Genomic DNA, 27,376 nt, shown 5'->3' with positions numbered 1-27,376 from the left:
TTTTGAAGGCATTGTTATGGCTTATGTGTATGAAATTTGAGATGTTTAGGTTGAAATCAAGAATGGGTGAGAAAAGTGACCTTGAAATGACTTATCTTTGTCCACACGGGCAGAGACACGGGTGTGTGTCTCAGCTGTGTGTGACACACGGCCTAGCACATAGGCGTGTGGTATGGCCGTGTGTCCCTTGCATCTTTAAAATTTAGAAACAGAATGCCCAGGTTTTTGCACACGGCCTAGCACACGGGCATGTGGCTTGGCCGTGTGACCTCTGCACCTTAATTTCATATCACACGGCCTAGCACACAGGCATGTGGCTTGCCCGTATGACCTAAGTCAAAGAGTTACACGTGTATGGACACGGGCTGGGACACGACCATGTGCCTCACATTGAATGCATACATGGCCTAGCCACACGGGCGTGTGTCCTCTGCACTTATGGAAAATTTTGGAATTTTGGGAAAAATTCTCTAAGCTTCCGGTTTAGTCTCGATTTATTTCTAATGCGTATTTTGGGCCTCGAGGGCTCATACAAGGGACAGTATGAGTGATTTATGATTGATTTTTTATATGTATATTAAATGTTATGAAATGTTCGTATTTGACCTGAAAAGTCTAATTGTAACACCCCTTACCCGAGACCTTTTCCGGAGTAGAGCACGAGGCATTACTTAGCTTATCTTACCAATTCGGAGCATAAAAACTAGGTTTGAAAATTTATTTCACTATTTACAGCAAATCTGTCCAATCGCACAGTAGTTACTAAATTAATTATAACTTGAGCTACAGAACTCGAAATTTAATTCCGTAAATTTTCTCTGAAACTAGACTCATATATCTACTCACCATAAAATTTTTAGAATTTTTGGTTCAGCCAATTAGTACAGTTTATTAGTTAAAGTCTCCCCTGTTTCACCATTCGACTATTCTGACCTCTTGTTACTAAAAATAAGTTTTCTCACTGTAGGATTTTCATATGAAGTTCTTACTTGTTTATACAGAAAATAGACTCATTAAGGAATCTAAGCATGTAAATTTCAACTCATAACCATTTTTGTACAATTTGTAATTATTTTCTAAACTCAGAACAGGGACTCCAAAAACAGTTCTGACCCTATCTTACTAAAATTCACATATCTTAAAATATAAATTTCCTTTTGCTACACCGTTATTTTTCTATGAAAATAGACTCAACAAGCTTTAATTCCATATATCATTCACCCTCTAATTCATTTTATACTATCTTGGGTGATTTTTCAAATTCACGTCACTGTGCTGCCTGAATTCTGTTTCTTTGCAAAATTTTATCCTTTCATGATTTCCATGCATAATTTATCACCTAATCTTTCATAACAACAAACACCTTCATCCTTAACCATTTTAATGACCATACATCATCAAATACTTACACATCACTCATTAGCAAAATCATCATTACAAACATACAAAATAACTAAATCCCTATACATGCCATAACTCAAACGTGTTTCGATATAAAATATCGAGCGATTGTAGTTGATAGTGTGGACGATCTCCGACTTCTTTAGGATCCTTGAAGTAGCTTTGCAATACTATAAGAGAAAGAGAAATAAAAGAAGTAAGCATAAAGCTTAGTAAGTTTACTAGCAAATAAATAACAATATTTAACTTAAATAATTAAACTCAATGTCTATATCTCTAGTTTACTCTTTAGTTAATCTCATACTAGTTCTCTTACTTGTTTACTTAGAATACTTGTGTGCATAACTTACTCAACTCTTGCTGCATCGTTGAACATCAATTGATAGTATAATAAGTTCTTAACTCTTATAACTTACCCGAGCTTGCCATTTATGCTTTAAACTGAACTTTCATGAACATAATTCGTTTACAAGCCCGTTGAGCTACATTGGAATAATAAGGATACTCGGTCTCTTCGATAATAACATGCCAAAGCCATGTCCCGACATGGTCTTACATGGGATGTTCTCATATCGGTGCCCATGCCATGTCCCGCACATGGTCTTACTGGGACCTCTCATCTCAAGCCAACGCCATGTCCCAGACATGGTCTTACATGGGACCTCTCATCTCGGTGCCAATGCCATGTCCCAGACATGGTCTTACATGGGACCTCTTTACCCAAATGTCATGACATTCGTATCTAGTACCATCCTTATGTATCAACGGGACTTTTTAATTTTAATTCTCTATCATTTCATGCTTAGATCATCATCAAATAAATTCATAAAATAAATTCATAGTTGCTGGAAAATAACAGCATTGATAATAAATATTGAAATATTGCATTTATTTACCGTAAACTTACCTCGGTACCAATTATAGCCAAATTCACCAACTTAGCCTTCAACTTTATTCTTCCCTTTGTCTAACCTCGAGTTTCGTACTTCTTGATCTAAAATAGTAAATTTAACTTATTTAATAATCACATTCATCAAAACAGCCCTCGACTCTAACTTTTTCAAAATTACAATTTTGCCCCTAAACTTTTACATAATTACATTTTTGCCCCAAGGCTCGGAAGTTAAACTTCATCTCTTATTCTTATGTTTTATAACATTCTGAACATTTTTCCCTTCTATGGCAACATCAAATTCCCACTCTAACATGTACTTATGAACATTAGGTATTTTTACCGATTATGTCGTTTTACTCGTTTTCACTTAAAATCGCTTAGCAAAAGTTGTTTAACATAATTTCTAGCTTCATATTCTATCATAAAACATCAAAATAAACACTTTTCACCTATGGATATTTTTCCAAATATGAACCCTAACACGAATTAATGGTAGAATAAGCTAAACCAAGTTACCGGGACTCCAAAAATACGAAGAACATTAAAAACGGGGCTTAGAATCACTTACTATGGAGCTTGAAAGCTTAAAAACCCTAAATATGGCTTCCCCCTTGCTGATTTCGTTCACCATGAAGAAGATGAGCATATTTTGCCATCTTTTTCCCATTTAATTCTATTTAATAACCAAATGACTAAAATGCCCCCATTTAAAAAAAATCTATTTGACCCATTTCTTATGTCTATTTTTGTCCATCAACTAACTAATGGTCTAATTACCACATAAAGACCTCCAATTTAAAATTTCATAACAATTAGACACCTCTAAGATGTAGAACTCAACTTTTGCACTATTTACAATTTAGTCCTTTTGACTAAATTGAGTGCCCAAACGTCGAAATTTTCGAACGAAATTTTTACGAAAATTTTCCGTGAAATTGTAGACCATAAAAATATAATAATAACCATATTTTCCCTCGTCGGATTTGTGGTCCCGAAACCACTATTCCGACTAGGCCCAGAATCGGGCTGTTACACTAATAATGCTCTGTAACCCTGTTCTGGTGACGGATAAGGGTTAGGGGTGTTACATGTATAGGGTGGTTTATAATGGTGTTTTTGATAAATATGTAAATGGTAACTTGATATGTTTGAGCTTTGATGTTCTTGTATGCTTAATAGAGTTAAAATGTGTGTTGGGTAAGTGCTTTTGGTCACTTCTTGATAAAGGATATCTATGGCATGTTGGTACAATTTATTGGTTAAAGAATAGTTAATATGTGGTATGTTTTAGGTAAGTAATTGAATAGGTTATCATGTATGAATTGGTACAATATTGACATGTTTTGATGCTTGATGTCTTGATATAATGTGGTGCCTTTGAATGACATATTGGTTAGTTGAATTAGGGTCTTGAGAATGGTATAAATATGTGTGTGTTTAGGTGAGGTTTTGGTGCTTTCAAAGTGTGCATTATTGGTCTAAATGTTTATGCATGACATGGTTTTGAAATGACTTGATTTTAAGTAAATTTGGGTCCACATGGCTTGAGACACGGGCGTGTGACTCAGCCATGTGTCATCTAATGATTTCTTAAAGGTGCAAGTCAGTGAGTTACACGGCCTGGTACACGGACGTGTGACACGGCCGTGTGACCCTTGTTTTGCAAATTTTGTAACTTTTTCCTAAACTTTCCAAATTGTTTCAAATTGGTCCCAGTTTGCTTCTAAGCTATTTTTAAGGCCTCGATGGCTCAATTTAGGGACAGTATGTATGTGTATGAATGATTTATGATATGATTTAAATTATTGAATGTTAAAATGTTTAAATATTTTTTATTGTACGGTAATGCTCCGTAACCCTAATCCGGTGACGGAGATAGGTTAAGGGTGTTACCAAATTTCAAATAAACAAAAATTTTAAATTTTATGAAAATTTTAAATTTTTTTTGATGTTTTGCATATTTATAAACTTAATTTTTATACTTTTTTAAATATATTATGATTTTTTATTTTTATAATTTTCTAATTTTAAATATTTTGGGGTGGATTTTTTATATTTTTATATTTTTAAACATTTTTATGTGATTTTTTTCTTGACGTGGCATGTTATTGGCTGGTTTAAAATTTTTTTTAAATGGAAATTTGGATCGGGGTAATAAAGGTTAACAGAATGAAAGTATATGCGCTAAACTAATAAAAAAATAGTATAGGGGTCAAAAAGTAGTATTAAGCCTTGTTTTCTCAACCTTAGATTTGGATCCAATTAGTTTAAAAGGTAAACTACACAATTGATTATCTAACTTTCATAAGTTTTCATTTTGATCACCAAAAATGAAAAAGTTTGCATTTTAGGCATTGCCATTAACAACCGTTTTCATTTTGGTCACCCGTAGCTGCCCTTAATTAAATATTCATTTTAGTCACTCAACTTAAATAAGTTTTCATATTGATCACTCATTTTGTCTTTTTAATTTGCCTTTTTTTAGAATTAATTTTTTTTTCCAATTATGCAGGAAATTACTTGATTTTTATAAGAAAATTTTGGGTTTTATAGGAAAATCATTTTATATTCTTAATTTCCTTCTTTTCTTTTTCCCTTTAGACCCTTTTTAGAATTAAGATTAGTTTTGAAAATAAAATGAAAATTTAAGTTTTACATAGAATTGAGTTACATAGAAAAAACTTAGGTATCTTTGCAATTGAATAATTCAATTTCTTATAAAAACTCAAGGTTTTTTAAATTAAATAAAATTAATTCTAAAAATTAAATAGAGGGTTATAGGTTAAAAAAGCTCTTAAAAGAAAACGAAAAAAAAATCAATTAATCCCCTACATTAATCTGCACCCAATTAAGCCCCTAGCGGTAACAAAAAAAAATTAATTAAGAATGTATTAAGAAGGTATTAACAAAAAAAAACTAATCTGCACCCAGTTAATGGAGGCATTAACGATTTCCCTTTTTGACCACATTGACCAATAAAATAAATTGATGTGTCAGTCAAATGGTAACATGTGTCAACTTCGATTTAATCTTATATTTTTTCATAAAAATAAAATATTTATTTAAAATTACAAATATTAAAAAATTAAAATTAATATAAACTTATAAAAGGTTAAAATAAAAATTATAAAACGTATTTTAAAATAGAAAAACGTATAGATATTCATAAAAATTATAATATCTAGTAAATTATATATTTTTTAAAAATAGAAATTATAAAAAATCATATAGATCCCTAAAATTATAATGAACACTACATCACACTAATAGTTGGATAATGGAAATAATCACCAAATCATTAAGGTTATTTTCATGTTGAATAAAATGTTCTCAACTCATCCTTCTTACAGATAATTTTTTTATTTTTAAATTTTATCTCTAATTTTTTAAGTATAATTAAATAGTTTAGACATTGAAAAATTGAAAATTGTTTGCTAAGTATTGTATGATATAAAGTATTTTTTTGTACAGTTAGATACTCAAACCAAAATTTTATTACCCAACTATTAGCATATATCAATACGAAATATTCTGGCCAAAGTTTTCAAAATCAAATTGGTGGTTGAAATGGTTAGGCTACTAGTTCACTGATTCGATTGGTCCATCCGATTCAATTAAATAAATCATTAAAAAATAAAAAGTAAAAAACTAGTTTAACAACCCGATTCTCGAATCAACTACCTTAATTGCTTTCTTTGAACCGGTACTCTTGCCGATTCCAGTCTAGTTCAAACAATATTGATTCTGACGATTATTCTCATTATCCAACTATTGATCTAATACCATGTTTTTTTTAGGGATTTAATTTTCAAAAACAAGGAACCAATAAATAAAATTTATAATTTTATATATTTTTAATATTTTATAATTTTATTAAAATATAATTTTTGTAATTTATTAGATTTTTTATAAATTTTTATAATATTTATAAAAGTATATATTAATAATATATTAAAAAATTTTAAAATTTAAATTACAACCCTTATTTTTTATATTTATTAAAAAAAATTAGCTTTAATACTGGGAAACTAGTAGGTGAGCCTGAGAGTATTTAATTTGAGTGTAGGGCCTACTCTCCTTCAAGAGGACAGCTATTTTCATTAGCCATTACTCCTCGCTGCTTTGCTTTAATTTTTTTTAGTCCCCACCACTCTTTGAAGCTCATTCATGGCTTCTTTGGGCTCTCTTCTTCTCTCTGTCTGCCATGTCTTCCTCCTCTAGTTTTTCACATTCCCAAACTCTCCTAACGTCTTAACCATTCTCCTAATCTCTTTTCCATTTTTGGCTTCCTTTAAGCTTTCTTTCCAACCTTACTTTTATTACTAAGTGAAAGAAGAATATTATGAGTGCAGGGGTGTCTCTCCTCACTATGCTATTCCTTGAGTTGTTTATGCTTTTCGCCTGTGGGTGATTTTTCTTTCTTGTTTGCTTATTTGGGGTTTTTTATTTTTTATTTTTATTTTAGCATGATCTGTTAGTTTCAATAATTGGGTACTTGGGTCATTGTTTCCAAAATTTCAGTTGTTCTTTTTTACTAACGGGGAAATGTTAGCCCTAGATTTCTTAAATTTTGCTGTGTATATTTAGGGTTAGAGAAATGGATTCTTCTTGGATTTGTGTGGGGAAGGGTCTTCCTAGAAAATATTACTGCAATTTCCAGTAAAGAGCTACAAATTTGAGTTCTTTTAATTGCTTACCCACAAATAGGTGTTCTAGTTGTTACTCTGTTTAGCAAAACCAGTGCTTAGAAATGTATGATGGTGATTAAAACTATTTGAAAGAACTCCACATTACACCATGGAGGTGTTTGAGATCTCTTGACTAATTGTAAATTGCTTTCGTTGATGTTGTAATGAGAAATTGGAATTGTTATAGCTTGATATATGAGGAACATACATGAGACATGTCTTGTCAATGACATTTGTCTGCTCTACTATTATTTGTACTTGTTGAAAACCAGAAACTTCATGGTAAAGTGTATGATAATTTCATCCTTTCTCTCCTTTCAGGCTTCCATGAATGTTTATCCAGCCCTGTGGATCAACTTAAAAGTTATATCTTAACACAAAGAGGAGCAGATGCTTTCTTACCTGAAATTACTCCGAGTGCAGCTCCTCAGCCATTTCTTCCTCTTCTTGCACCTTCTCCGTTGTCACCGTTTACAAATAGTACTATTCCGAAATTATCAGGTATTTGTTACTTGGTTCGTAACATTGGAATGTCAAAACAATTGAGATTTAAGTGTATAATTACTTATTGTACTTGGCCTTTTGTAGGACTTTGTATGTTAAACTTCACTGCTTCTCAAAGCTTAATGACCATGACCTCAACTGATTGTTGGGCTGCATTTGCTCCATTGTTGGCTAATGTAATATGTTGTCCTCAGTTGCATGCGACTCTCGTGATTCTTGTTGGTCAATTAAGTAAAGAGACCGGTGTGCTTGCTTTAAACAGAACCCTTGCGAAACCTTGCCTTTCAGATATTGAGCAAGTCTTGGAAGGCCAGGGTGCTAGCGATGATCTCAAGCAGGTCTGCTTGATTCATCCATCAAACCTTACTGAAGCATCGTGCCCAGTAAAAGATGTTGATGAATTTGAGAACACTGTAAATTCTTCTGAGCTTCTTGCTTCATGTGAAAAGATCGATCCTGTGAAAGAATGTTGTGACCAAGTTTGTCAAGGTGCCATATCAGATGCTGCAACAAGGATTGCATTGAAATCTTCTGATCCTTTGAGCATGGATGGAACCCATGTTTTACCGGAGTACTCGACAAGAGTAAATGATTGTAAAACCGTTGTCCTTCGGTGGTTGGCAAGTAAACTCAACCCTTATCGTGCAAAGGAAGTTCTTAGAGGACTAACCAATTGCAATGTTAACAAAGGTGAGTTTGGAATTTCTTATACATAGATAGGATTCACCTATGCATGTAAGAACATCCCTTTCGATATTGAGTAGCATACAAATTTTCGTTACTTCTTTGTCTTTATATTTTTCTTATGTTGTTTTCTGCTTCAGTTTGCCCTCTTGTTTTCCCCAATATGAGGCATGTGGCAAATAGCTGTGGAAATGGAATAAGTAGCCAGACTGCTTGTTGTGATGCTATGGATAGCTATGTCTCTCATTTGCAAAAGCAGACCCTCATCACCAACTTACAAGCTTTGGATTGTGCTACCGCACTGGGGTTGAAGCTACAGACATATAATATCACCAAAAATGTTTATAGCCTATGTCATATAAGCCTCAAGGATTTCTCTCTTCAAGGTTAGTTTTGTTTTTTTATATGCACCTCTAATAATGATCTTTAGTGACAATTTTGATCTGGTACTATTACTAACACTTATTTCTTTTTGTCATCACGATCGATTTCGATACTGATTACAAACTTGTACACATCAGTTGGAAGTCAGGGTAAGATGCTTACAACACTCAGGATTCTTCGTATTTCTTGCACCTTAAAGAAGTGCAAAATCCTGTGACTTATATTTTCTCAAAGCAATAATATTTCTCATATGCCTAGATTATCTAAGACGTGCTTGATTATTTATAATAAAGTGCATAATATGTATTTTTTTTCTCATGCTTTTAGTATCTGGATGTCTCCTGCCAAGCTTGCCCTCTGATGCGACATTCGATAAGTTTTCTGGAATCAGTTTCATTTGCGATCTAAATGATAATATTCCAGCTCCATGGCCCAATCCATCACTTCTACCAGCTTCATCATGCAATAAAAGTATGTACTCTCTAAGTTTACTGCTAGCTGCTAAAATATAATCTATATTAGAAAATGACTTCATATTACCATGATGCTCTTTACCTCTCTTTTCATCTTTCATTCATTTCACCTGGGTTTTTGGCTTGCAGCTGTAAGAATCCCTGCACTACCTGCGGCAACAAATGCTCAAAGCAGTAAGAAATAGATCATTTTACTCGAATAATTGTAATCTCTTTGAGTTGAGAGGAATTTACATATGTCTTGCCATGTAGACTCTAATAGTTCAATTTATGTCAAGTAGCTGAGTTATGTTGTTGAACATAAGGTTGACACACAATCTATGCCTCTTTCACTCTCTGAGTATTCATTCTCTCTTGCAGGACTTTACAATGAATATGCTGCAGTTTATCTTCTCATCGCTTCTTCATTGACCATGATGATACTCTAGTTCGAGGCTGATTCAGTCTTTTCTCCAGAACTGTATGATATAAGATCAGTCTTCTTAAGGACAAATGGATTAAATCCTCTCAAGTTTAACACTGATTCAGGCATGACCACCTGTTAATGGAATGTTCAACCAGATGCAGACTCAAGTCCATGTATCTGATCATATAACAATTCTTGCATGTTTTCTGTAATAATATTTTTGTAAAAAAGGCTACTTGGGTGCAAGAGAAAAAGTTATGTTGTATCTACATAAGTATTTGAGTATACCATGTAAATTTTGATTGGATATCTATTTATAAGAATTTTTATTCCAGTTGCAAGACTTTGGCTTAAGCCTGTTGGAAGTTTTGTAAGCAGCCAATAAAATCCAAATTGCCTTTGTTCAGTTAGATTGTCGGTGCTTAGAGCCTAAGACGTGGGCATGAGCTCATTGTTTATAAAGTACTACATGCATGAAAAGGAGAACAATAGTTCAACTGAGGGTGGCCTTCGGATAGCATTTGAGGCTAGTCTTGCTCTTAAGTTGTGACCTTGGGTTGCACTGCAGGGACGTATAAATGCTGTCGGGACATGCCTCAATATTTCACATTGAACGCGCAGTACACTGTCTGCAGTTGTGGAGGTAACCCTTTCATTTCAACATGCTTGTGTTCAAGTATACCTTTAGTAATAGATATAGCTTTGTTTTTTTTGGAAACTTTCGGTATCCAATAGTGATATAGAACTCCATGGATCGGATCTCTTTTGAATGTTCTTTGTTCTATCTACCTTACTTAAAAGAAGTATGGATATTTTAAGAAAGAAGTTTGTTATGAAGATAGAATAACCCAGTTCACATTCAACATGTGATATCAAGCTTGACTTTAAGATATAAAGAAGTTTGTTATGAAGACTTTTCTTCATTCTTAACAATAATGGTTAATTTTCAATTTAGTCCCTCCATTTTTAATTATATAAAAATAGTTAAATTTCAATTTTGTTCTTTATTAAAATTTGATATTTCATCTTTGTACTTTAATTGTTTATATAATTTAGTACTTCAATGTTTATAATGTCATTAGTTACTCTAAATATTTTATTCTAATTAATATGTTAACCTAAATTTAAAGAGTTGTTAATATCATTAACTTTTTTGTTATTAAATTCAAGTCCATTATAAAGCTATTTTTGTGACATTATTATTAAGTGAGTATTTAAGAAAAAATTAGAATGTCGCATCAAAAAATTAACAATTGGACTGAATTTTAAATTTAAAAATAAAAGGGATTAAATACTTAAAATAAATATTAAATTCCAAATATACAAAAAGTAAATAAATAAATAACTTGAAGCATATTGTAACCATTACATTTTAACTATTTATTTCAAAATAATTAACTATTTCAATTTTAACTTTTAATTTTATGATATCATTAGTTAGTCTAAATATTTAATATTGTTAACTATTTCAATCAAAATACTAACATCAATTTTTCTTAGGGACAATATTCCAACAAAAAAAACATATTATCGAGCATGATGAGTTCAAATGAATGTTTTTAAGAAAAAATCCATATAAACATTTTCAATGTTATTTTTATTGTTACATGATTAACATGTAATTTTTTTTAATTTCAAAATGTCACATTAATGAATTTAATAGAAAAAATTAACCATGATAATAATTGGATCTAAAATTTTAAATTAAAAAAAGTAGAAGATCTTTCTGAAACTAAAAGTAGAATTATAATATAATTTAATATTCAAATTTGTACTTTATAATTTGACACAAATAAATAATGGATTTGATTTTTTATTCCAAACATCACTTTGTTGTTTGTTGCAAAGGTGCTTATGTTGCCAGCTACAAATTGGTAGGCATATGCACAGTTGATTATAACTCTTGAAGCATATTTTTGAGAATATAAGGTTTTTTTTAGTAATTTTATTATAGGTTTCGATCTTTTTTTTTCTTTTTAATATAATACTTAAAATTATTTATAGCCCACCCCAATTCATGAATAAGAGAATAATGCGCTTTAGCGCACTCGAATCTACGTCCTTCTGCATTGACAATAATACCCATACCAATAGAGTTAAAGACTTAATCGACTTTCAAAAATATATGTTATTTGACTGCGAGTTGCAAGTTGTAGTTTTATTGGTTTTTTAAGGTTTTTGTTTATTTAAAGGGTTTTCACAAAATCTTATTTTCACACACCTATGATCAATTTCGAGTATTTCAAGAGATTAGAAACAACTGGAGTAACATAAATCCTGAAAACTCTGATATTAATGCCAAGTCCAACACTTGAAACAATCGAAATTTCTCACTGCAAAATCAAGAAAACCACAACATATGCATGTATATATCAAGTGAACAAAGGACGAGGAAGGGTGGCATTAATGGTTCCACCACCACCACGCTTCTTCTTGTTGTTGTTGTTAAACAAGCGTCTCCAAGTTTTCAATCCATCAACCACCTGCTTATAAACGCCACCACACTTCCTTAGCTTCTTCAACCTTGCACCAATCTTCACCTTTAGCCTACACAATCTCATTCCTAGGAACGATGGTTTTCTTCTACAATCAGCTTGTTCCATCACCTTGTAGATCAAGAACTGAGCTCGTCGATGCATAATGTCTTCTGGGTCTTCCTTATTCACCTTTGAGTAACCATTTGATCTCCTCATAACACCCATTGTTGTATATGCCAGGTGCTGTGTGACTTAGGAGTGAACCAAATACTTATAGAAGCCATTGAAGGTGTCATGTGCATGTGATGATGAAGCTTTTAACATGTGCACTGGTTTCAGTTTTGCAGAAAATTTTTAATTAGCTAACCTCTTTGGTCAGTGTGAAATGCAGCAATTTAGTTTGAGTCTCTAGGAATTTATACATATCATAGTCCATTTAATCATAATATATGCCAAGTCTATCAAATGTTGGATATTAATGTCACTGCATATGATATTCCAGCTGTTTGTGTGTGGGGTTTTGACTTTTGAGAGACAGGATGGAAGTAACATTTGAGTGTAACAACAAAGCCGACAGCATTTAGTTAATTGGATGGGAACAAAGACATGGTGAGGAAAAGGTATAGAAGCCAAAAGGGTTTTAGTATTATAAAAGAGACCAAATTTCCACCGCCCAGACATTAAGCATTTAATCAGTGGTGAAGTTGAGTCTTCGGTTGGAGCCAAACATAATTTTGGTAATTAAGCAGGAATAATGGTAAAAATGGTACAAGATTTAACATAAACTTAAAATTATAAATTAGGGTCTATTATATTAAATCATCAAGAATAAATTAAAAATAAATTAAATGTGTTGAGAGTTTTGATATTCCAAATTAGCACACCAGACATTCAGAGAATATTTGCTCTCTCTCTCCTAAAGATGAGATATTAGAAAAGTTATCTTGTATGTAATTTGAGGATCATAACCCAAATATATAACTTTTGTACATTAACCTTAATTTCTAATCAGCCCATCATTAATTAGAAATTAGTTACTAGAATATCTACACATATTTGACCCATTAGGTGATATATATATATATATATATATATATATATATATATATATATATGAATGAGCATATGCAATCTACAAAGACAAGGAGATGGGAAAGACACAAGTATTTTAACCCAATACAAGGAAAAAAAATGATAAACAAATCAAATATGTATATATATAGGGGTGGATGTGATAGGATAGGTGTTTGCAGTCAGTAATATCAGCAATTAGAAGCATTGAAACACTATGAAATGAAACATGTTGTGTTGCTCTCCAAGTCTTCCTATGTGCGGTAGCAATTGAAACACTATCAACAGCCATATCAATTACTAAATTACCCACGATCTAGCTACGTTCATTCAAAGGGATACCCAATTGAAACACTAGAAGCTATTAAAAGTTGGCTTCTTCGTTGGAAATTAATTGGTGGGTATAGCTTATTAAACACACTTGGGCCAATAAGTAAATAATTTGGAAGAGGAAACAAGAGCGCCTGTGGCCTAATGGATAAGGCGTCTGACTTCTAATCAGACGATTGTGGGTTCGAGTCCCACCAGGCGTGAGCCGGGTTGTTTTATTATAATTTTTGAGTTGTTTGGGCCCATTTCAGGCCCAGTGAACCAAACAACTAGTACAATGGAAATCTCGAAAAGTAAAAAAGGTACAAACCAATTAATAAATGAGTAAAATTTTTGGTTTGCTTACTTTACTGAATATTATTATATTGATAATTGATCTCACCCCCATTTTTTTCACCCAGCTGATTTGGATTTTGGAATCTCCTACAGAACAAAGGTACAGTATCCTTTCTTTTCTTTCTTTCAATTTAAAAACTGTACCTTTTGTGGAAACATGGCGTTAACAATTTTGGTTTAAGTGAAATCAACACAATTCAATAGTAATTTGTTTTTCTTTTAGATGATTGTATTTGGGATTATTGTGGGTTAGTTCATAACTTAGCCCTCAGATTCATTACCCTCTTTAGATTGTTAATAAATAAATAAATAATATGGTACTTTCTTTGATTTGTACCCCGTTGAAAAAAATCTGAGATACTTGAAATGTGTCAAAAAAGCTGTATTTTCTGTTTTTAAGGTTATGATTAAGGGCCCAAAACAATGTTGTTTTGATGCAAATGGGAAGGCTGCCCCCTTCGAATGTTTTTTCGGATTCGAGTTTCGGGTTTTATGTCTGTTATGCACAGATATCAGAACTGTCTGTTTCATCCTTGGTTTTTTTTCTTCTTAAATATATGACAACATTGTTGTAAATATATGACAACGTTGTTGTTCTCTCAAGTCTCAATATCCTTTGATAATGTGAGAACTTGGGATAAGAAATCATGGTTTAAAGTTTAAAATGGGGATTTGCTTAGCATTTTCAATGGCAGGTATATTGTTGCATGCACAATTTAGACAATCAAGCAAAACCTATGGACTTGACTTTGGCTCTGTGTCTGAATTTCTTGTATCTGCCTACACATCCTTGACAAATCATGTCTGTATTTTGATCTTATCCCAAAAATTGTTCAAAAAAATGACTGTTCTCTTAGGCTTTGCTTGGTAGAGTGGAAAGAAAATTGGAAAGATGGAAGATTGAAGGGGTAGAAAACTAGAGGGATGGAAAACATGATTTTAATTTCCATAGGTGTGCTTGGTAGGAAAGATGAAAAACTGGATCCATTGCTTGGTAGAGTTGAAAAATGATAGGAAAGCAAATAAATTTTTTGAAAAATATATAATTTTGATCTAACATACACCTCTCTTGTATTTTCTCTCCTCTCATCTTCCCTATTTGGAAGGATTGGTTTTTATGCATTAGGATGGAAATGGTCATCTCTCCTATTTTTCTTCCTCGCTTTTCTTCCCTACCAAGCACACTCCAAATTTTTTTTTTTTCCACTTTTCCACTCCCTCATCCTATCCCTCCACTTTTTCACCCAACCAAGCACACCCTTAGAGATGGCAAGGTCTTACGAGATCCTGATATCCATAGCTCTTATTTTGTGAGCTTTTGTTCCAACTGTTTTTAGCATTAGCAACACCTATCATGAATGTATATTGCCTGCTTAGCTGTACAAATTTTTCGGAACCATCGGTGTAAGATTGAATATGACAAGACATGTCATAATCAAATCTATATCCATCGGGTTTGTTCTTGGGTCTAACTATATGGCATTTAGCACTTATCAATATTGAAATTTTAGACCAGAAACTGACTCTACTCCAAGAAGGACACTTACCTAATGCACCAATAGGTGGTCATCTTATGTTAATAATGATCTAGAGGGTCTTTTGTTATAGTTTGGTATACTTGATTCTTCTGAAATATGGTTGATTAGTATGGCAAAAGAAGTAGTATCTTGATCAACAACAGATTTGCATGATTTTTCTAATGCACTCTGTTCTTATTTGGTCATTGCAATTCTTTTGTGATTGCTGGTAAACTCGAAAAGCTTATTGCAAAAAGAATTATGATAAGACGGTATAAATTGTGCATCCATCTTTGCAGGATGAGCAGCAAGAACCAAGGGGTAAGCTTAACTTCCTCAGCAGAACCCCCTATGAAGCGGAAACGTGGGGACTACACACCTGCAACACCTGAATCTGACAATCTGAAGAGAAACAAGCAGAGTGCATGGATAAGTGATCCTGCCTCTTCTGACATGTTAGGTCAGATGGTTTCTGGTGTCATTGAAGGCTCATTTGATGCTGGGTATGTTCTTCAGGTTAAGGTAGGTGATACCAACACGCATCTTAGAGGTCTTGTTTTTCTACCGGGGCTATTTGCTCCCATTACCAATGCGAACGATGTGGCTCCTCATGCTAAGATGCACAAAAGAAAAGATATTCCTATCCCGTTTGTAAACCTCCATGGTCATCTCCATGTTTTGAGTTCATCAGGGAACAGTGAGAAGCCGGTTGAGCAAAAAAATGACACATCTAACCGTCCTGACCGAGGTCTACACATGGGGCTTGAGCCTGGTGCCTCGGTTGCTGGTGAGAGCCAATTTGCTTCTATTCTAATTCCTCCAGCTAGTAACTTGCCAATAAATGAAGCTGGTCTTCCCTTACGACAAAAGGTCATGCAAGAACAAAGCTCGGATTCTGGATTACATAATGAGAAAGCTGTTGGACAGCATCAGTCACTTGAGGGATTTGAAGCCTTCAAACAGATGAAGGGGCCAAGTATTAATGTAGAGGCAACTAAAGCTTCTGAGCTATCTGCAGAATTTGCTGCCACTTTGCAAGCTACTGATACAATAAATCTGAAGCCTCAGATTCAATACAAAGCCCTGAGTTCTGAGCTTAAGCCTCCGGCATTGATTCATGATCATGACACGATAAGCTTTGACATTGGCGACAACCAAACTCCCCAAATTTCTGAACCTGAACCTCAGGCCATGGCTTGTGACGCTGGAATCAACATGTTTGGTAAACAGGCTTCATCAAGGCAAGACACCCAGTCAGAGCTTGGTCAGAAGTATATGGACGGATTATTTGCAAGTGATGATGTTACTACTAGTGCAACAGCTCCATGCTCTGCACCCATGACCAGCCTACAAGTAATGATATTTGAGGCAGATACTATTCCATTTGAACCCAAGTCTGGTGCTGAAGAATCTGTTCTTCCAACAATGGTTGTCCCTGAAGTTAACAGTTCCCTAGTTACTACTGCGAACACTTACAGCGTGGAATCCAATGCCAAAGATGCCACTCCAACACCACGTTCTTAGGTTTTTCGAGTTACAAAAATAGAATGAGGCTTGCAAGGCAAGGCTTGAAAGATGGGCAGTGAATGTCGTGACCGAGAATAGTTGAGAGAGTTTTTAAGGCAAATGCTTAATTTAGGTACTATTTGTCTCTAATTTGGATTATTTATGATTGTGATGGAAACTCTTTGCAGTCTTATGACTTGGTTTCTAGTTCTATTCCCATATGCTTCTATTATATGGCAAAAAAATCAGCAATCAAAACCCAGTTATTAGAAGGAAAATCTCCCAAAACAGGATCATTGATTCCACATGGGGAAACGAATAAACAAATGGGCCTAGTTAGGCCTTTTTCTTTTGATCAAACAATTCCAAATCCATGGGGTTTAGGGTATGAAACTATACATAATTTCATGGGCCAAATGACTCCCTATTTTTAACCTACTTAAGCCCATGTGATTTTTCCCCTTGGAGGCTGGCTCCCTACTCAAAGTTGATGCTTTCCCTGCATCCCGTCTTTGGGTTCTCAGATTTAAGCAGTTTACGAAGCTCCAAGATCGAATTTTCTGAAAGTTAAGATTCGTAAGATTTGGGTTTTTCTCGCGGTTTTTAAGAAGATGGATATCATTTCCCAATTACAAGAACAAGTAAATTCAATAGCATCCCTAACTTTCAACACATTTGGGACACTGCAACGAGATGCTCCACCCGTTAGGCTCTCCCCTAATTACCCAGAACCCCCTCCCAACCCCACCGAGGACTCTGCCAATTTTGCCGACCAACCTAAGCTCATGAGTGCTGCTCTTGTTAAGGCTGCTAAACAGGTCAGAATTTCTGGGAATCAATCAGTACTCTAATTACAGTTAGATCCCATGTGGGGACGATGTTAGTGATTATTGCTCCGGTTATTTGCACAGTTCGATGCATTGGTTGCTGCACTTCCACCTTCAGAGGGCGGTGAAGAAGCTCAACTTAGAAGGATTGCTGAACTCCAAGTAATATAGTTTGTTCAATAATGTTGTTCGTTTTAAATTAGTTGTTGGAATTTTCTGTTTTCATTTTCATTTTGCCCCTATTGTCTAGGCTGAAAATGATGCTGTAGGCCAAGAACTTCAGAAACAACTGGAGGCCGCTGGTACCTTTCCCGCATCCTTTTTACATTCTTTTTTATGTAGACTTGGCTTGGGTGTGAATGTGTAGATTTGCTTTTCCAAGTCCTTGAAAAGTTATATTCCCCGAATCCAGATATGCATTGAGTAGTCGTGTTGTAGCAACATAAGCATCTTCCATCTTCTTATAGATAAATAAGAGAGTGACTTAGGCTGCTCATTTTCAACATATGTTTGAGCAGTGGCTAAGTTTGCTTTGATTCTGGCATTTGTGTTGTATGCAAGACATAGGATGTTTGCTTCATCTCTCATTCTTTTTAAACTTTCAGTTCATTTTGATCTACTAGTATATGTGTTGTTTGGTCAAATTCAGCTATTACACTTTGTACTTTGCTTAAGTTGTGGATTTAGTACTTGTACTTTTTCGAATTTTGAAATTGTAGTCTTAGCAGGAGTTAAATCTGTTTGGTTAAACTCTACTATTAGCCCTGTATTATGCTTAAAAGTTGTAGACTTAGTCCATGTAATCCGACAGGACAATTTTTAGTCATTACATTTTTCAAGTTTCAAAATTTCAATCTTAATGCAAATGAGAGTCATTAAATCTATTAATTAGTTTTCTTTATTTTGAATATATGTTAAAATAACAAACTGACATGGCATTACACATGCAATAATCTATTTGCGGCTTCAAAATTTTAAAATAGCAAATCAAAGTATAGGGACTAGTAGCAGATTTTAACCTAGGTTGTTTTTTACCTAGAGAAATTAAGCTCCCCAGTTTAAAGTTCTAACTATCTGTATGTTATTTCCTTACCAGAGAAGGAACTGAAACAGGTTCAGGAGTTATTCAGTCAAGCAGCAGATAATTGTCTCAACTTGAAGAAACCAGATTGAATTCATTTCCCTGAACAATCCCTCCTTCCATGTTTAATTTTATTGTCTTTATATTTGTTTAATCCTAGGTTTCTAAAGGTTTGTTTATATACTCAAAAGGGCTTTTGATTCTCTGCACTAGAATTCAATCAAATTACTCTTTTATGTTTGTAAAAAAACCATGTTTGCTGTTCCAATAGCAGTGCCAGTGTGCATCTAACAATTCAAATCATATTCATTTGCAGAGAATAGAATCTGAATAAGTCACACATACAACAACAAACACAACCTTTGCATTGAGGATGCAAATCAGTCACATATCAACATTTGCTAACAGATACGATAATTACTGGATTCGATAACCATTTGTTATCAGTCTAAGAAGTTGGACTGCCTCCTTCCATCTTCTATCTGTGTTCTCTTTTTGGACAACAGTACGAGGATTTCTGTAGGATAAGGAAACGTCAGTTGTAGGTCATTTTTCTTCCAACAAGAGACATGTTTCTAAAGGGAAATTAGCTTTTATAGCAAAAAAAGTCTGACCTTTTTTCAGTGTTTAATTTCCTTGTAAGTTCTTCAACAAGAGTGTTTAGTCTCTTCAAAAGAGCAGGAAACTTGTGTACAGCTTTCACACCTTTCGGATTTGAACATATCTTCTTCAAGATCTCGGAAGCAATAAAGTAACCTTCTTCCTTGTTCCTGGAAATATGTATATATTATAACCAAATCAGGAACAAAACAACATAAGATGTACCATTTTCTGATTAAGTTGGAAAATCGGAAAACCTGAGCATCTCCCATAAGATTATCTCTACTGATGGAGGAGTGTCGATTAACACTTCGGCCAAATGGGGATATCGGGCTAAGTTTCTGAGGGTTGAGAGTGCATGCTTTAGAACCTGCTGATCAGGGATGCTTCGACTGGCTGACCGAATCTGTTTCAGTAGAATGCCGATTGCACCCGCGGCCACAAGTTCTTCACAGCATTTCTGAGAATGGGCTGTTGCCATATCTGCAAATTGAGTATGGTCATAAGCATGTGAATTCAAATCTCATTTTAGCTTTATCAAACTAGCCTCTGCTCATTAATAGGGGTCCTTTATATTGGATCATATTGTTTTAGTGTATGTCAAACCATGATGATTATATTTTCATCTATGTTGATCCGACTCTTTATTTTCTTGAATTACCTATGATCGACATCTGTGTCATACATTCTCAGACAAGAGTATATAATCCCCCAAATGATATATATGGAAAAACATACCCAGGGTCTCACAATGGTGAAGAATGCCACTGATGCTTTTCATGCTTAGTAGTACTGAAAGTGCTGATAAAAGCCTGTTAATAATACGTTTGCTATCATCAACGTTCTTAGCAGACTCCACCATTCTCAAGCGTAAATCCTTTAGCTGCCCTCTCGATTCTTTCCGTGCAACATAACCTTTCCAATGAGACTACCAAATTCACAAGGAAAAATGAAGTAGAATAAATTTACTTAAAATTGGGTAAGACATGCAAGTGAACATTCAAAGAATATATATTAAGCACATTAGCAAAAGGATGAGTATTGATTAAGCCAGCAATTTTAACTAAATGTGCCATAGTTCCAAATATAAACCAAGCCAAATATTTAGTGCAATCGATTGTAACAAGTAGAAACATCTTATTCTTATAGAGATGTATCAGTTTGACCATAGGATGAAGGCAGCTTAAGAAATACGAGGAAACTTCATAACATAAACATGGAAGAGACAACTTACTTGGATCATAACAACAAGAAACCTATATCTCCGAGCTTCTCTCCTTGCCATCCATCCACGCACAAAAGATTGAATGATGATCGCTGATCTGTTGGCATTTTTATATTGTTGAAAAGCTCTCAAGCATTTTTGCTGCCGGAAATTGCTCTGAATTTTAATTATTGCTTGCTTTTTCTTCATACAATTCCTTCTTAACTGCCAACCACGGAAATGACTCTGAATTTTAATTATTGCTTGCTTCTTCTTCATAAAATTCCTTCTTAACTGCCAACCACGGAAATGACTCTGAATTCTGGTTGCAGCTAAGGTCTGATTCTGAAGAGTTCTACAGATAAATTCCTTCCAAGCATTCTGAAAGGCCCTCCAACATTTTAGCCGTCGGAAATTACTTTGAATTTTTGTTATTGCTTGCTTCTGCTTCATAAACCTCATCCTCAACCTCCAACCGCGATAATAGCTCTGAATTTTAGTTGCAGCGTAAGTTCGTTTGTGTAGAGATCTGTGAAGAAAATTCTTCCATGCAATCTGAATCCTGGTTGCCGCTTCTATTTCACTATTATTTAGACCCTTGACTTGGCACTTAAGAGATGCATTCTCAGTGCAAGCAAGACCAAGAATGTGGTATGACCTCACCATCCAACCACGAACATATTTTTGAATTACAATGGCAGCTTTGACAGGGTCAAGACAGGATGCATCACGTCTTTGAGCTATATAAATCTTTGCAGCTTGCTGTGTGAGCAACACTGCTCTTCTTAAATTAACAAAATTGTGTCTCTCAACAATAAGCGTTGCAACTCTCTTGAGTTCTTCTGGCAAAGCGAGGGTTAAAAATTGAAGTGAGAAACTTGGAAATGAAAAATGTATATAACAAAAATGCTTACAAGAGCGAATACCAGATCGAAATTCCTGACCACTGGCAGAACAGAATTTGTTGATCTTTGTATTTTTCTTTACGGTCAACCATGTCCGTACAACAGTTTGGACTAAACAGATTGCTTTCATCATCTTCAGAAAATTGCGACGTTCTTTCAGTCGTCTATAGTGAGACTGTATGATTGTTGCAGCATTTTCTGAAGCATCATGCAGGAGTTGCAAGGTTAAACGAAGAATATTACTTTCCACAAAGATGCTATTTATGGTGAATGCAATGAAAGGTCAAAGAAGTCAAAGATACCATATTAAGTTAAATTTGAGTAAGCGATAAAATCAAGACAACCTTAGAAAAATGCATAAATTTTCAAGTATAGTTTCCATATCCAGAGTTTTGAACTCGCTGTGAACAGATTTCCCATGATAACTTGAATTAACAAGAATGCGGCAACAATCAATGAATATCAAAATCAAATTGCTTAAGAAGAAAAAAACAGCTAAATAATACTGAGAAAATGTCATCGCTAACCGTATTGAGCTCCTAGTTAATGTTGACAATACATCAACCCAAAGCAGGATAATGGAAAAAGAAAACTATTACCAAAATTAACTAGAGAAGGAGCACAAAGTAACCTCTTAAAATGTCAAAGCTTGTCTTCTGAGCTGTGGAACAATCCGAAATAGAAGTGGCGGATCTTACAGAACTCTTGTAGTTTTGTTCTGTCATATTTCGCCACCAAGCCTGAATGGCCTTGAACTTTTTAGCAGCATCTGCATAAATGAAATGCAAGAGGGAATAAAGACTAGATTTAGTGCCCGATTCCAAAGGCTTGAACATTTAGTTTACCGTTGATACAAAAAAAACATTTAGTTTACTGGAAAATGTGAAAACTTCTCATAATAAATTCCTTAAACTAATCACATCAAAAAAGCGCACAAATATATATATCTACTCATGCCAATGCACACCACACACAGACTGTATATAAAATATTTAAAATGCTTTGTTCATCACTAACATTAAAAGCCACGAAAAACAACCCTAAAGGATCAAACAGACTAATACTCTGGATTCTGTAAAAAAAAAAAACTAATACTCTGGATTGACAAGAACCATCATTAGAATAACCTTTAGTGATATCTATGTCTCTTTCCTTATTGTGCACAATGGTATCTGAATTTGCTGACTGTCTTCGAGTTAATGAATGCCTCCTCTCTAGACTTTGGCAACCGCAACCCAGTAGTTTATGGAAATTCAACTGATCCTGGCAAAAAATATAAGAGCTCTTGAAGTGTTTTCTTAGCTATGACAAGATCAAATTGTTCATAAAAGACTTCTGGGATCAGGCGTTACCACATTTTTCTTGACAATAAGCTGGGACAACAGGAAAACGAGCAAAATTACTACACTCTGAACACTGACTGCGCCATTATGCTCAAGTAAGTCGCTTATTTGCAGAACCTATACAACAGCACATGCAGACAGTAAGATGTACAATAATATTGTATTTTTGACAAATAAACAAGTAAATGCCACATGCACAATCACCATTTAAACCACAATTTATCACTTAACACTGTTTTACCTCAAAGGGGGGAAAATCAGCTTTTAAAACATTAGCAACATCTCTCATAATCTCACTTTTACCACACTTTATCAAGATTTTTAAGTAAATCAGAAATGTATAAGTAAACGGTACATAATCAATTAATAAGCATTAAACCAAACATTACCTCAGGAAAATTTCCCAACAATGTTGTCAGCTTCTGTGATAATATAAAATTGTGAACTGCATCTGTGTAATCAGTAGCAGACATGATTGATTTTTCACCTCTTGGTTCATGAGAATCCTGTTAAGACATAATAATAAGACAATAATACATATCACAGTAGAAAAGAATGAAAACATTGGGACAGAGAATCTGCAGTACCTTGTTAGAACAAGAACAAGAACAAGACAGTTCTCTGCGGAAGTAATAATCAAGCAAACACCATATGGCTTTTCCATTATCCAGAGAAGAAAAGCTGTCAATCTTAAGATCATACTTTCCACAAATTGCCTACAACATTCATTTATATTCTTATTAACTGCAATGAAAAGAATAAAAATGCAAATTTAAAAGAGTAAACATGAAGAAAATGAAAATTCCCTAAGCACAACTATTTTGATTAACAAGTATATCAGACAAAAAGTTACCTAAAAGGTGCAGAAGAAGAAGAAAGTAATATGGTTATGAAATAACAGAATACCTGGATCCAATTTAAAAGTATTCCCATAAGAGTGGAATTGATTACATTCAAGCTATCCTGTAGTAAACATAGAAAAATGAAACTGAAAATATGAACACTAGGAAACCTTAATATACAAAAGAAAAAAAAACATTAAAAAATGAACTTATCTAGGTTTTCTAGTACTTAAGCATAAAGCTACTTGCTATACTTCCTACATGCACTTCTTTTTTTCTGTAATGAATTGAAAAACTAAATCAATTATCCAGACTTCCCTATTCCCCACTTCCTACACTTATCACCCCCTTTTCTCATAAGAACTCAAGGAAAGTCTCAAGCGTACCATATTAAAGCCACCTATTTTGGATATCTCATCAGCAATAGTTGTTTTATCAATCAGAAGAGGCAGCTGCAAGTTCAATGAAAACAGCAGTGAGAGATAATGTATTAACATTGGCAAAAAAAACTTATCTAAAAATTTCAGATAGATGAATTAGCAAACCTGTAAGTGAACAAAAATATTCCACAGCAAGGATAGAGTGAGTTCCTTATCCCCACTAGCAACATCATCTCCTGTAATCCTCAATCCGTCTTCATCACATAGCATGACACCAGCCTGTTTCAAATATTCCAGGGCAACACCACAATTGGCCAAATTCTTTTTCTGCGTATCTGAAGGAACTACTATTTTCTGCACATGCAACAAGCTGCTGAGTTAAAATTACATTCTTAAAATAACTAATTGATCCTGATGTGTTAATTTTAGGGGATGTGAGAAATACTAACCATGAGGATAGAGGGGTCATGTCGCAAAAGTTGAATTACTCTACAGAGCCGCACCCCTTCTTGAAAATCCAAGAATAAATCTGATACTTGGAAATCGAACTCAACAAGGGCAGACTGCATCAAGGTATATTTGGATAGTAAAAAGAATAAGAAAAGGAGCTGAACTTATAATTTCGTACTTCAAGGATGATATAGAGTTGATGATGTATAATCATCAGCATAAAGGGCCCCCAAAATAAGTTGAAGATGATTAGTGTTCAAAACATGCAAATGGTATATACATATGAATCCACAAGCACATAAGAACTATACATGGATTAAATGTAAACCGCATACCTGCTGATGAGAAACTTTGTAACCTACAATCACTAGATGTGCGAGAAGATTACCTTCTCCGTGCATAACATCAGATGACAGAAAATCTAGTTCCATATCATAAATAAGACAAAGTTAGCATATATAGCTTTAAATTACGCAACAAAAACATTCAAGCAAGAAGCAATAGAATTACCATTAAGGACTTGACGACTTGATTTTATACCAGATGAAACTGTGAACAGAAGAGGAGAACCTCCATCCACTCCATCAATACCGTACTTAAGAGGAAGAGTGGTCTGAGATTTAGCTCGATCAAGGATAAGAACAAGCAACAAAATTCTCTTCAATATAACATTCCCCAAATTCTCATAGTATCCCGGTCTGTATAAGCCTTCGACCTTCTTGTTATAAGCATAAGCCTTTGCGAGCCCAGGGTGCGAGAAAAACTGCTTTTCTATAACCATCTTCAAAAATGAAATATCTTGCATGAAACTATTATCTCCATCAGATGATAACAGGGAATCACCGCCAAAAATAATATACAACCCGATACGGAGCCAAATAGGGTTGTAAGACATCAGAATTTTAGTAGCATTTTCCTTCATTCTAACATCAGTAACAATAGGGCAATGTGCCTTCATTTTTAGCCTCCCTTCATCTATATTCTGAAAATTAATTAAGAACGACAATAAGACAGCAATGCCACCACTAACTAATTAAAAATATACTTACAATATGAGTAAATCATCACTAGTTTAACAGTCATTCCTACATAGAAAAGTGAAGAGAAAAAGAAAAAAGAAACGAAATTAGAGAAGCGAAACCTTAACGACTTGAGTCATGGCATTGAGAATCTCCTTGCAATTTCCCAAACTCAAATAAACCCGCATCCGCAGCTTCAAATCATCGAAACTACAAACTTCCTTCAAGGAAGACCTCAAAATCGAATACTTGGAGCTGGAAATATCCGCGGCTATGTTTTCCTCTGATTCATCCCCTCTCCACCACAACTCCCTCATCCTTTTGGGGCTTCTCCAGGTACTATCCACTCGAACAACATTGCTATCGTCGCGGCCATTAATGGAGAGATCACAACCACAAGACTTGGGATTCTGGAAGAGGAAATTCAACCAAACGGTGAGAGATTTGGACAATGACTTGAGCGATTGTTCTTTCTTGAGCTGTTCCTTGCGAGCCGACTGAGATTGCTGCAGCTCGAAGGCTTTGAGCTTGGCTGCGGCAGCGGCTTTGGATCTGGAGCGGGAAGAGGAAGGAGCAAAGGAAGGTCGAGAACGGTGACGAAATGACGAAGAAGTCCTCGGGGTTTGCTTGGAAGCAGTGAAGTACTGAGGACATGGTGAGTGGAAAATGGGAGGCTTGGAAGGGCGATTGGGGGTCTTGAAGTTGGAAATGTCTTTGAAAAGGAAAGAAGAAGACGAAGTAAGAGGTTCTTCCTCCATTTTTGGTTTAAATTTGATCAATAAATTCAAAATTTTCAGCGAATTTATTGGGAGAGAAAGAGGTCTTTTGCAGCAGAGAAAGAATTAATTTAGTGGGTGAGCAGTGCAGGGAAGAGGAAAAGGAGAGGGAGGTTCTTTTTTTTGAATTTGAATATCAGAAGCCGGCCAGTAACGTTACGATGAAGCCGGGTCCGGAGACACGTGGGGAAGCCGGCTAATGGCTTTCACTCGTGTTGTTTGTGATTGAGTTTGAAAAGATTGGTTTAGCCCCCAAAGCTGTATCTTAAAGAATATTTTAGATTAGTTTGGTACTAAAAATTGGTAAATTGCGATCCTGTCAATCCAACCCAAACGAAAATGGTATGTTTGTACCCTTTTCGTAATTTTGACACGTTGATTAAATTTGTAAACGGAAATCTCTCGTCGCATTCTAGCTAATTTTTGTTGTTTTTCAGCTTGGATATTAATATACACCTCATGCCTCCAATAATTATTCTCCTTTGTTTTTAACTGTTGGGGATCGACCTGATTAAACAACGAATAAATAAAAATAGCGGAAGAAATTGAAAAATTGAACACACAAATTTAACGTGGAAAAACCTCTCTAAAGAAGATAAAAAATCACGGGCAAAGGTAATTTTACTATAATGGCAAAAGAACAAAGAGTATAAAAGATGGATATAAAAATTAAACCTCAAAATCCAACAACAAATAACTCTCAAAACGTAAACAAAAAATTCTTCAAAAGTGTTATGAGTTCTAATATTTTAATGGGTGTATTTTTTAAGGTTATAAAAGAGCCTATTTATAGGCTAAATTCATAGGTAAAATAAATTATGCTAATAAATACTAAATATATTATACTAATAAATACTAGATCTTCTAGAAAAAAAATCTATTTTTTGTTTAACTTGACTTGCAAGCAATCTCTTATTTTATTTAAGAATCTCCACCTTGACATGAATTCTCACAACGCCATCTTTGCCAAAATCCGCCACGGGCTATCTTGAACTATGTAGGGAATTAACTGAGTCGAATATGTGCTTAGAAGTTGGAAGACTTCTAGCATTCAACTTGTACACTACCAAATCAAAACTAACTCAGGTTTGATTTTCATGAACACAGTGCCCTAACTTTTCAAAATCTGCATAAAAAAGAGAATTTCTCTTCAACGAAACGGTCATACATTTTTCCCTCCTATAACCAAGTTGCCTACACTCCAAACGAGTTGCCTTCGACTCCTTAATCGATAAGGGACATCCGATTTCACCGGTCACTGTAGAACCTTCCAGAAT

General features: G+C 34.5%; 5 protein-coding genes and 1 non-coding gene across 9 annotated transcripts; 4 read left to right on the top strand and 2 right to left on the bottom strand.

Annotated features, from left to right (window-relative positions):
• Positions 1-6,409: 6,409 nt before the first annotated feature.
• LOC105773485 (uncharacterized GPI-anchored protein At1g61900) lies at positions 6,410-9,776 on the top strand. Of its 2 annotated transcripts, XM_012595441.2 has the most exons (8): positions 6,410-6,699; positions 7,306-7,485; positions 7,573-8,178; positions 8,313-8,558; positions 8,694-8,705; positions 8,884-9,027; positions 9,159-9,203; positions 9,390-9,776. In XM_012595441.2, exons 1-8 carry the CDS (start codon positions 6,639-6,641, stop codon positions 9,455-9,457), a joined length of 1,362 nt encoding a protein of 453 aa, XP_012450895.1. In that variant the 5' UTR covers positions 6,410-6,638; the 3' UTR covers positions 9,458-9,776. The 2 variants fall into 2 exon arrangements, with proteins under 2 accessions (XP_012450895.1, XP_052488706.1); XM_052632746.1 differs by lacking the exon at positions 8,694-8,705.
• Positions 9,777-11,792: 2,016 nt separating this feature from the next.
• LOC105772460 (uncharacterized) lies at positions 11,793-12,129 on the bottom strand. The gene has a single exon (XM_012593720.2). It carries the CDS (start codon positions 12,126-12,128, stop codon positions 11,808-11,810), a length of 321 nt encoding a protein of 106 aa, XP_012449174.2. The 5' UTR covers position 12,129; the 3' UTR covers positions 11,793-11,807.
• Positions 12,130-13,443: 1,314 nt separating this feature from the next.
• TRNAR-UCU (transfer RNA arginine (anticodon UCU)) lies at positions 13,444-13,516 on the top strand. The gene has a single exon. It is a non-coding gene; the product is annotated as a tRNA-Arg (tRNA).
• Positions 13,517-13,613: 97 nt separating this feature from the next.
• LOC105773089 (hypothetical protein) lies at positions 13,614-16,865 on the top strand. The gene is made up of 2 exons (XM_012594736.2): positions 13,614-13,749; positions 15,466-16,865. The coding sequence occupies exons 1-2, from the start codon at positions 13,634-13,636 to the stop codon at positions 16,688-16,690; spliced, it is 1,341 nt and encodes a 446-aa protein (XP_012450190.1). The 5' UTR covers positions 13,614-13,633; the 3' UTR covers positions 16,691-16,865.
• Positions 16,866-17,125: 260 nt separating this feature from the next.
• Positions 17,126-18,883, top strand: LOC105773090 (mediator of RNA polymerase II transcription subunit 21). Its single transcript, XM_012594737.2, has 4 exons — positions 17,126-17,490; positions 17,584-17,661; positions 17,750-17,801; positions 18,596-18,883. Exons 1-4 carry the CDS (start codon positions 17,284-17,286, stop codon positions 18,670-18,672), a joined length of 414 nt encoding a protein of 137 aa, XP_012450191.1. The 5' UTR covers positions 17,126-17,283; the 3' UTR covers positions 18,673-18,883.
• On the bottom strand, positions 18,863-26,261 carry LOC105773088 (uncharacterized). 3 transcript variants are annotated; one of them, XM_012594732.2, is made up of 18 exons: positions 25,446-26,261; positions 24,815-25,286; positions 24,640-24,725; positions 24,304-24,417; positions 24,020-24,208; positions 23,861-23,926; positions 23,539-23,595; positions 23,220-23,348; positions 23,022-23,138; positions 22,642-22,749; positions 22,417-22,552; positions 21,921-22,058; positions 21,311-21,487; positions 20,415-21,223; positions 19,919-20,108; positions 19,438-19,663; positions 19,195-19,350; positions 18,863-19,097 (listed from the first exon to the last, which is right to left on the bottom strand). In XM_012594732.2, the coding sequence occupies exons 1-18, from the start codon at positions 26,079-26,081 to the stop codon at positions 18,998-19,000; spliced, it is 3,906 nt and encodes a 1,301-aa protein (XP_012450186.1). In that variant the 5' UTR covers positions 26,082-26,261; the 3' UTR covers positions 18,863-18,997. The 3 variants fall into 3 exon arrangements, with proteins under 3 accessions (XP_012450186.1, XP_012450188.1, XP_012450185.1); XM_012594734.2 differs by having other exon boundaries at positions 20,415-21,226; positions 22,417-22,546; positions 25,446-26,257; XM_012594731.2 differs by having other exon boundaries at positions 20,415-21,226; positions 25,446-26,256.
• Between the last annotated feature and the right edge of the window lie 1,115 nt (positions 26,262-27,376).

The sequence above is a fragment of the Gossypium raimondii genome, chromosome 6 (genome assembly GCF_025698545.1).
Source record: "Gossypium raimondii isolate GPD5lz chromosome 6, ASM2569854v1, whole genome shotgun sequence".
NCBI classification, from domain to species: Eukaryota; Viridiplantae; Streptophyta; class Magnoliopsida; order Malvales; family Malvaceae; genus Gossypium; species Gossypium raimondii.
This window is presented reverse-complemented; position numbering and strand designations above follow the sequence as displayed.